This window comes from Anopheles gambiae, chromosome 2 (genome assembly GCF_943734735.2).
Source record: "Anopheles gambiae chromosome 2, idAnoGambNW_F1_1, whole genome shotgun sequence".
Taxonomy (NCBI): domain Eukaryota; kingdom Metazoa; phylum Arthropoda; class Insecta; order Diptera; family Culicidae; genus Anopheles; species Anopheles gambiae.
The window spans coordinates 16,245,276-16,255,958 of NC_064601.1; the positions used below are offsets into that span (position 1 = coordinate 16,245,276).

At 51.1% G+C, this 10,683-nt stretch overlaps 1 protein-coding gene across 1 annotated transcript in view; it reads left to right on the forward strand.

Moving 5' to 3' along the window:
* The first annotated feature begins 5,628 nt into the window (after positions 1-5,628).
* LOC3290568 (junctophilin-4) overlaps positions 5,629-10,683 on the forward strand; it is a 10,603-nt gene continuing 5,548 nt past the window's right edge. The window contains exons 1-2 of the mRNA XM_061648350.1: positions 5,629-5,834; positions 7,791-8,692. Of these exons, the coding sequence (XP_061504334.1) occupies positions 8,451-8,692 (242 nt within the window). The 5' untranslated portion in view covers positions 5,629-5,834; positions 7,791-8,450. The remainder of the gene's footprint in view (positions 5,835-7,790; positions 8,693-10,683) is intronic.

Sequence of the window (10,683 nt, forward strand, 5' to 3'; positions counted from 1 at the left end):
AGAGCGCAGAGCAGATTTTCCATGCCCTTCGCTCTCTCTCTCTCTCTCTCTCTCTCTCTCTTTTTGCCACCCACTCTCCCGTTTTGAGTACGCGCGCTCTCTCCTCCGCGGTTCTCGCTCCCTTCCTTTCTCTCTCTCTCTCGTGCGGTAGGGTAGTTTTTCCGCTCGCTGGGAAAACCCCCCGATCGACCGTCCCGTTCCCGCACAGGCACGCTCTCGCAGAACAATTGCTCAGCAACGTTTTCCCATCGTTCCGCGCAACCGTCCCGCATATCCTTTGGCCCATGCCGCTTCGCTCTCGCTCACGCTTTCTTCTCTCGCGCTCTCGGGCTCTCGGGCCAGCTCGCAGCCGCCCGCCGCTCTGTTGTGCTGCCCGTTCTGCTGGGGCAGAGAGCTGGGAGAGCGCGTGCACACCATTTCGCTCAGCCGTCCATTTTCCGTCCGAGCGCCGCCGCCGCCACAGTTTTTCCAACCTTCGAACTGGGGCGCACAGCGAGGTTTTCACTTCGCTCAGCGCGAGTGATTCGGTTGCGTTTTTATTTTGTTGTTGTTGCTCGTGGTTAGTTGGTTGGGTGGTGACCTCCGTCCCGCTCGCATCTCCGCATCGCATCTCCCTGTTGTCCGCTCCCTCTCCCCGAAAACGAACCAAAAACTTCGTCTTCGTGTGCGCGGATATTATAGGTTGGTACGGTTCCGCGCTCCCCGCACGGGGATAGAGAACGGGTTTTTGATGTGTATTTTTGATTTCACAATATCGAGTGTCTTTTGTGTGTGTGTGTGTGTGCCAGTGTGTGGCCAAGGAACATCAGCGACCAAATTGTCTCTCCAACACTGGCCACAGGCAGGGAAAAAAGGAAAACCTTCCAACCTTCCCCCCCCCCCCCCCCACTGCGTAAGGCGAAATGAAAAGAAAATGTGTCATACAAAGATCAAAGTGAGATCAGTTTCGCATGCAAGCCTGTGAGTGTGAGTGTGTGTGTGTGTGCAGGTGTGGTATGGGTGGCCACCTTTACCTTCGCATGGCCACGGGTTTTTCGCGAGCAACCAACCGAGGTGAACAGTTCAGTGTCGAGCCAAGCAGCAGCAGCAGCAGCAGCAGGCCCGCGGTTTCAGCTTTCCGCTGAGAAGCAAAAAGCGCCACCGGGAGAGGGGCAACGACGCAACGACGACGACGACGACGAAAACACTGACACGGAATCTTTGAAACGAAAAACGAAAAACGTGCAACACGAAACAGAAGAAGAAGCAGAACGGGAAAGGCAGAAAGAAGTGGGCAGCATATGCAATACACTGCCTATTGGTTTTCCCGAACCTGAGCCTTGCGGTTGGGGAAAAAGGAGAGAGGGCAGGTTCACCGCCTCCCCCAGCCCAGGAGGAAGCGGCAGCAACAATCCAGCAGCGAAACCAGCAGGTCAAACATTCCTCCTGTTTGTGTGTTTGTGTGTGTGCGTTGACGAAAGGACGAAAATCGTGCCCGTGTATGTGGAAAAGTGTGTGGAGGAAACCAGTAGAGGGAAAACTCGAAAGTCGAATAACGCTCTCTGTTTTCCCCTTGTCACCGTGGTAGGGTCATCATCTGGCACGAGCACACACACACACACGGACACACAAACACAGAGGGGCAGAGTTTTCCAGGGGCCCACCTATCCAACCTGAAACGAACGTTGTGGAACTCGTTGTCGATCGAAAAGTCCATACGCATTCGTATTGTGTTGATATATACCACTGGTGTTGCAATGTGTTAAATTTATTTTTCCTCCCCTCTCTCTCTCTGCCCCATCGATCCAGTGTGGCCGACGCCGTTGCCTGTGGAAAGTGCAGTGTGTGACAGAGTGTGTGAGTACAGTGTGTGACAGGCTAAGCAGGCCGTGAGTAGTGCGACGACGACGACGACGGACGGACGGAAGCGACGACCCAGGTGACGAACCAGCGAAACGGTGGTAGTGGTAGCAGCCGTAGCAGTAAACGACAGCAGTAACACACGTACACGTTCCCGCTCACGTATGCGCTCCGTGTGCATGTGTGGATAGATAGAAACGGTAGATATAGATAGAAACGGTTTCGATAGTATAGTGCTTGAGTTGTGTTTTTTTTTTTGTCCCGCCACCCTGACATCACCGCCATAGTGCCTGCATAGCGCAAAATACATACGGAAAGAACAAGAAATTACGCATACATACAGTCGCACACACAGCGAGAGCGAGAGAGAGAGAGAGAGCGCGTGAGGCAAGAGCACACAGGACCCGCACGCACACGCAGGCCGCCCGGTTACTTGCGAGTTTCGGCGGAAGTTTCCATTTCCATGATCCGCCGTATACAGCTTACCTTCTTACCTACAAAATCACGGTACAACAATTACCATTTCATTCGCTTCCTGGCAATCCCCTTTGCATCCCCTCATACCACCCAACATTTCCCTCTAATCTTTGTCTCTTTCCTAGAACCGTTGGGAGGGAGAGAGAGAGAGAGAGTTGACGTTTGACAGTGTTGACAGTAGACACTACATCTGCTGCCTGGGAAGGTTCTGTTATGATTTTTGTACGACGGAGAAAGTGGGCCAATCCTCCCGTCATCATCCCTGTATCACACACCACACACAAACACATAAACTCACACACACATAGCAAGGAAAAATCCCCCCCCCCACCCCCTCCCGTACTCTCACGGGCATGGGAAAATGAGCCGCTGCAAAGTCGCTACAGCAACACCTGTTCTGTTTGGAGATAGTAGGAAACGTTGCCTCGCTTGCTTCGATTGTTTCCGGTGGGTGAGAAAAGGGAAAATTTGGTCACAGTAAACCCCTCGGCTAGAGCGTGCGTAGGTGCTTGCAGCGGCAGGTTAATTTGTGGTTCGCGCTGCTGTGGCTTTCCGTTTCTTAAAGTTTGAAGTGTCGGTTCGAACGTAGTGACATCGTACTTTCGCCTCCATCCCGCTGCCACGCGTTGCAGCACCGGCCAAGGATATCGAAAAGGTGACCTCGAACAATTGCGACAACCGAAACCGATGCCGGCCCCACGCCCCAACGCCATTGCAGTGTTTCCGATGTGGCGAACGAACAGTGGAACAGTGGTGCTTGTTGCATGGGAAGGTCTGAACTATATCTCTAAACCAGGCAGGCATTGGTGTTGATAATGGCAGTGTGCGATCATCGGGGCAAACACGGTTCAGATCGGCTGCCAATGCGCGGCAATCACGCGGCCGTCTTCGGTCATCGGTTGCCAACATCGGTGTGACAGTGCGTTACTTTGTATCGTAGTTGGCGAGCAGGAGCGCCGTTGCCAATGCAACAGCAGAAGAAGAAGAAGAAGAAGAAGAGGAAAGAAGTAGAAAATAGTATGCGAACAACTCGCTGGCACATTGAGGATGCTGCTTTTGTGCTCCTCAGGCGCGCGGCACAACGGCAAACATCGACAACCTGTCAACCATTTTGCATGGCCCATACTACGCGTAAAAGCACAGCCAAGCCCAAACCAACTCACCACCCCTTACTGTGACGAAGGTACATGATGTTCGGACCTATACTTTGTATGCGTGTGAGTGTGTGTTGATCAGTGTGCGAAAAAAAAAAGAAGGCGAATTTCCCAGTTTCATCTCGCGCGCGTCAATCCCCAGTGTGTTTATGGGGGGTGGTGAACACCGAACCCCAAATACAAGTGCGCATAACGCCAATTCCTTCCACCTCCATCGACGGAGTTGTGGACAGCTGATCGGTGTGATCGAAACAGATCGGTGTGTGTTTAATAAGAGTCCGTTTTTTTTTAAATTGTGTACCCTTTTGGACGAATTGAATAAAGTGCGCCTGACGGCATTAAAGGACGACCGCTTGATGGCACACACACACACACAATCTTCTCTCTGGAGCCTCGTTAAGCGCACATGTTGTTAAGGGGACGGTGTGTGTAACTCGACCGCCGAGGCAAAGCTATGGCAGCAATCCCCCAAAGAGTATTTTTAATGCTGCATTATTAACGCGCCCGCCAACCGAAGGCAGCTGCCCTGTGCTACATGGTGCTACAACGTACAGGCCACAGTGCAACCATATCGTGCAAAGTGCCGTGTGTGTGTGTGTGTGTGAGTACGTAAGTGATGTGCAAAAGCTAAAAGATACATTTGATCTGCAGCGATCAGTGTACTGCCATCCGTCGACGAAAGTTGTGTGACAGATTGTTAAGTGGTTATTAAGGCGACACAGTGCGACCGCTTATCTAATGCGTGGAGAGAGCAAACCTGAAAAAGCAAAAATGCGAAAATAATAGTGTACACGTGTGTGTGTGTATGTGTGTGAGAGTGTATGCCCATGTGTGTTTGCTCCCAAAAGTTAGATGACCGAAAGGAGGTAGTAGTAGTACCGGCCAGTGAGCGAGCTGCCCCGCCAAGATTGACAGCATTTGTTTGCTGGGCTGTTGGGGAGTGGGAAAGTGACAGTAAGCGGTGAGCGGGCGACTACTGTGCGCTGTGTTTAAGTGTCTTTTTTTTTTTTTTTTTTGAGGACAGGGATTGTGGTCTGCCGCATCGGTTCGGTCTCATGTAGTGGCGCGCGACGTATTAGTAAGATCCCTTTTATCCTCGCCGGGGCTCCCGCGCTGAAGGCAAATTGACGTGTCTGCGTTTGTGTTTCAGTGTGTGTGTGTGTGTGAGAGAGAGGAGGGGGTGGGCGGAGGCTTGGGATGTGCAGCTAATCGTGGGATGGCAGTGACGCGGGACTAGCTAGCTGTTTCCCAAAATACTGACACACTCGCTCGCAGGTTTCGGGTCCGGGAAGCGGCAATGTCGGCGACGGTTCGCTCCCCCGGCACCACCAACACAACCCGAACGCACACCGTGCATCAGCATCATCACCTTCACCATCATCATCATCATCGCCGTCATCATCATCATCATCTTCTTCGCAACCCCGCGCAACCGTACAGTACACAGTGGGGCACCGATCTGGTTTCGTTCAATCGGACTCATCAACCAACGCTGCTGTGCGCTCTCCACAGCCTACTACTACTGCCACTACTGCCCAACCCCAGTCCAATGCGCTGCGAACAATTCGCGGCGAGTGAATCGCGCACGCAAAACAACAACCGAGTGCGCACCGAAATATTGCGAATCTTGCGGCGCGAGCTCCGAGCACGAAGAAATGGTCGAGCGCTGGGTGCCACTGACTGTGCGCCACTGTGTGTTATTTCTTTTCATGCTGCCCTTGCCTGTTGTTGCTTTTCGTTGGCCGTAGCGATGGTTTGTTTCACGTTTCTCAGTCTTGAGCTTCCGCCCGTTTGCTTTCCCCGGGTGGGGTTGGGAAACCCAAGTAGCGGATTGCTTCCCCATGTACGCACACCAACGCTCCAACGGCTACTCAGTAGAACGGTTCCTGCCGAAGCGTGTATTGTTTTAAACTCTCAAAGTCACAATCGACCCTTGGGGATGGGGAGGAGGTTCACATGTCCTGGCCACTAAACCAACACTACCTGCCAAGCCTGGAACCGTATAGAAAGGGCCAAACCGTTTAACCGTTTTGGGGAGGGGGTGCCATTTTGAACCGCGAGAATCTTTTTCGACCCCGATGACTCTGAGGACGCATGTACTCGCAGGAATCCACCGTGACGGTGATAGGTGAGGAGGGAAGAAGGGCTAGTGGTCACGAAACCAGAGAAAGCAAGCTCCGCATGCATGAGCGAGCGAGACATGAGTGCGAGAAGGAGCGAGGGGAACAAACGGTTCAAGCTCCTCCTTGTGTCAATGTCAGTTGGGTACAAATTGTACACAGTTTAGTAGTCCGTGTGAATAGGCCTGGGGCACACCAGCTCGCGCCAGTGTCAGCGCATTGTCGGTGCGCGCGTACGCTTCGGGTACGCTGCTCCGCTCATCTCATCTCGCAGGACTGAGCAGCTCTGCTCCTCACTCTCAACCCTCCCCTCCTGTTAAACCCTTTAGGGCTTTTCCCCAACCTGTCCTCCACCTTTAGCTTTCTTCCCTACCTCGGTCTGCAACGACGGTGGTCGTCGTCATCGGGCTAGGGTTCTTGCGCGTGCACGTGTGCGCGCAGCGAATGTGTGTGTGTGTGTGTGTGTTGGGGGCAGCTGGTTTTCGTGTATAGCTGAGGGAGATGCCCCATCCGTGCGTCTGGTTGTGTGCAAATGGAATGTGTTGTGATTGTGTGTGTGTGTGTGTAAAGAGAGAGATAGAGAGAGAGAGATGTCTGTGTGTGTATGTGGTTATATGGATGTTGGTGAGTCAAATTTTTGGTTCAGCGGGGATGCTATTTTTAAGTCTAAGCTTACTTGGACCGTCTACGCTACACTGGCTCTTTACTCTTTACTTCACACGTAAAAATAATACGTGCATGTGGTGTCGGTGCCTGCCCGCTGCGTGCAAATCTACCACACCTTCCTCCACTCCCCCCGAGAGCCAATCCACCACTCAGCTTTGACGTTTCGTTCGCGCGGGGTCGGCAATTACGGGGAAGTTTTGCAGCTAGACTCTCTGTCCTGGCCTTTAATTGAATCCTCCAAGACAATGTGGAGTCGAAAGCACGAAACAGCACCGTGCACAACAGCTGCCAAACTGCCCCCACACTTCCGGGTCCTCGGACCCCTGCACGGCATGAGCGAAGTAACGGGCACTGAGGTTAAAGGAATAAGGCGGCTTCCCAAACCCAACAAAAAACACTCCTTTTTCTGCCCGCAAATGATCGAGGGGCAACATTTACTGTTCGCTCAAAAGCGTGCGTGAATGCTGTCGCAGGAAGTCACTCGCGTACACACGCACACACCTCACGATTATGCTACATTATACTTTTTTTTAATTCCTCCCCAAAACCCGGTTGACCCGGCCAATGGCCCCGTTCTATGGGGAAGGGGGCCTGGCGGCCACAGCAAACTCCCAACACGATCGATAAATGGAAAATCCCAGCTGTAAAAGGTTCTATAAAAGGGGGTAGGGGTGGTGGTGAGAAGAAGAGAGGAGGAGGAGGGGGAGTTTTCACTCAGTCACGGCATCGGTTGTGGAAACAATGCGAAGGTTACGGGGCCACGGATTGCGAAGCGGATGGCGGATAGTGGTTCGTTCGTTTATCGCCTTAATATCCCTTTTTGGCTCACGTCATCATGGGGCGGCTCTGGGGCCGGATGGAAAAGTGTAAGCCGATCGAGCGACCACAGCACAATTCGAGCAGTGGCTGGGAAAATCAAGAGAAGGTGACAGAGGGGAGGGTTAGAAACAACGAAACGGAGCGGTTTTGAGAATGTTCACGTTGTTTTCGTTGCCCTACAGTTTGGACTCTCCCCAACGCCACCCCTACCTCCGTCGAGATAGGGGATGGTACAGATTTCCCATGCAACATGATACCGATCCGATCGTCAGCATCCATTATTAATACCATCGATCGTGCACAAACCATTGTACAGCGCGCACACCCGATACTGCTACACACACACATCACCAATACCTTCAACCACGCCAGTGTGTTGGTACCGCTTGTAACGCACATCGTGTAACGCCCATCCCCGGACCGCCGGTCCGAGTTTTTCCGCCAAGTTTATTTTCCCGAATTTCCCAACTTTCCCTCTCAAAACTGTTCGTTGCTGCTCACACAGACTGATACTGATCGTTGTTCTCTCCTTTGCATTTCTCTCTCTCTCTCTCTCTCTCTCTCTCTTTCTCCTGTTTTTGGCTACCAAATGCTTTCTCTTCCTTACTCTGTCTTTGTCTCACACTTTTACTCTCTTTCTCTCGCTCTCTTTATCTCTTCGTCTTGCCCTGTTTGATGCGCGGCGTACCGCACGATCGCTTGCGCTTTCGAGCAGATACGCACATTGAGCATCGTGAGGCCTCGTGATCTAGGTTAGGTTTTCCTCGGGGCAGTGTGTGGCGACCGTTCTTGCTCCTCCGTCGACCGCAACCCGTCCACCACGCGAGTGCTTTTCCCCCCTGCGACGGCGGAGTGTGTTGCAACTGCGACGAAGTGTGAGCCCGGGAGGTGATTGCAGCGGCCAGCCGTCAGCGAATCATCTCAGCGAATTCGAGCAGTGTTTTGATCCTGCATCCAGCAGGTAGTTGCAGTGAAGTGATTGTGTGAGTGTTTGTAAGTGTCTGTGTGTGTGTGCTTGTGTGTGTGTGTGCCGTCTGTACGATGCTATGATCCAGTGCGATCCATCGCATCGACTCATCTGCCGTCGCTCGATCGTCCAGCAATTGCGATGAGTCGACCGGTTCCGGTCCTGCTGCATCGATACGACGACGACGTAGGTGACGACAACGGGGACCGGGACGACTTCGGTGTGCATCCGAAGCACGCAGCAGCAGCAGCAGCGTACCAGCACCATCCGGCACGGTACGGCACGACGCAGTGGGAAGCAGAAGGCTTCGCTGACGGCCATTGTTGGGACGGTAGCGAGCAGCGACGGCCACCGAGCGCACGCAGCGGCCCGCCGGTGGCGATCTAGTGGTGGAGGAAGAAATGAAAGATGGCGCACATGGCGGCAATGCAGGCGGGCGGCGGCAGTTCGGTCGCGGCGGCCGCTCGTGCCGATAGTACACACATCAGCGGCGGTCGGTACGATTTCGAAGACGGTGGAACATTCTGTGGAGGGTGGGAGGATAACAAGGCCCACGGCCACGGAGTTTGTACGGGTCCAAAGAACAAAGGTGCTTATTCCGGAGCATGGCATTACGGTTTCGAGGTGGCGGGGATATATTGCTGGCCAAGGTAAGTGCTGGGTGTAAGTGTGCGGGTTGGGTTTGAGTTTTGCGTGGCCAAATTTCGGTGTGGTTAAAGTGAAGACATTGATTCAGTGAGTTCGAGGGCGAAGTTGCCTAGATTTACAACACTCGATAACAAGTGCTACAAGATCCCAAGATCATTCCATTGCGTTCATTGATGAAGCATTCTAGGACTGAGGTACCACGCCCTGCCGTGTAGTGTGTATTCTGAGGCAAAAACATGAGTATTAGCTCCAAATAAGTATATTGAAAAAGGAGAATATACGAGAATTAAGAATATTTTCTGAGTAATCAAACAAGTTCTTTTGTACAGTATACATTTCCTACATATTTGTCTTGTCGCTAAAGAATCTGGTTGAAGAATTTGGGTTTCATGTATTTCAAAACCCAGCAAGGTGCTTTCTATTATTTTAAAACTTATGTGATATGTGCCATACTAAATCAAACACTGAAGATACGTTTAGCTATAGAATTTCCAAGTAATACAAGTTTTGGATAGCAGAATAAAACATTACTGAGAGTCATCATACATTCTTGCGCACTTTTGAACTCAAAACGCAACTTAAAGATATTCGCTGTGAGAGCACACCAACTTCTTCTAGGCGACCCAGAATTGAGACCCAGAAAAGAGCACTTTTCGACAAGCTCGGAATAGTGTAGTTAGAGGGCCCTTTCGCCCTATCCTTTCATTTTCCATTGATATCTCCATCCATCAAGACAACTAGAAATTCGAACCACAGTCCAACGAAAAGGCTATTTACACAGGCAGTGTTAAAGTAACAATAACAGGGGCTGCAGCTTCCAAAGACTTCACTATACATGTAACAAGATTTTTGGTTCTAATGATATCCCCGAAAAATCGGTCAAATTGCGATCAAAATGGGGTCGATATAAACGAAGCTAGAGTCATATAATCCTTAATAAACACACCCGTTTGATCACTGTTTCGTGACTGCACTTTGGTGAATTATTGTTAGAGAGAACGTAGTGCTGAAGACGTTGCCATACGGAACGTTTGGATTATTTTTTACTTCTTCTTGTTACATTCAACAACCTTAGTCGGTTGAAAGATCTGCCTCTTAGTCTCTTGGATGGGACTTTGCAATCAAAGGCTAGACGGTACACTTATCATTGAAATATTTGTGTTTATTCCATATTTTATTGAACCCAGTTTGATCAAGTTGTTCAATCGTCCAGTAAAACAACTGTATCACGGAGCCTGGGTGCTTACATTTTAAAGCTGCAGTAATAGTATGGCTGCCTTATTTGCATCAAACGAAGCAGCTAAAACATCTTTCGATAACATATGTGCGCATATCCTAAATTAAAAAAAAAGTCAATTTTTGGATCTATGTGTTCGAACATCTTTGGGATGATACATAAAGCACGTTTACCTCTAGAAATCTGGGTTTTTTTTCAACGTACAAGAAATAAACCTTTTCACACCATACCAACGCCATGTAAATAAGATGGCCCCTTTCACCCCAATGCTGTATGGTTCATTAGGCTGGCATCCCCTTTGAAATTCCTTTGCTCTCACACTGCGCCCGAACCGTGCAGCGAAACCTTGGCCCATAGCCGTCAGAGCCCTGAGTCGAAAATCGATTTTACTCCTTTACCCCACAGGTCGGACAATCGACCACAAACTATCGCGATGCACCATCGCCAGCTTCTCATCCTTGGCAGTGCGGTGTGTGTGTGTGTGTGGAGTGCTTCGAAGACACGAACGGCGGGGCGAATGCTGTGTCTGTGTCTTGCCAGAATTAAACACTTTCACGACCGATGACGCCACCGGTGCGCGCTTGGCGCCAGGAGCAAACGACCGCGGTCCGCCCGCCGCGTATCTGTTTATTGCTCGTAACTATTTGGTCCTGCGAAGCTGCGACCACCGTTACTCGTTTGCATGCTTGCCCGCGTAACGCAACAGGCGGTCACGGGTGTGTGTGTGTTTTTTTTTTTGGTTTGCTGTTTTCTCTC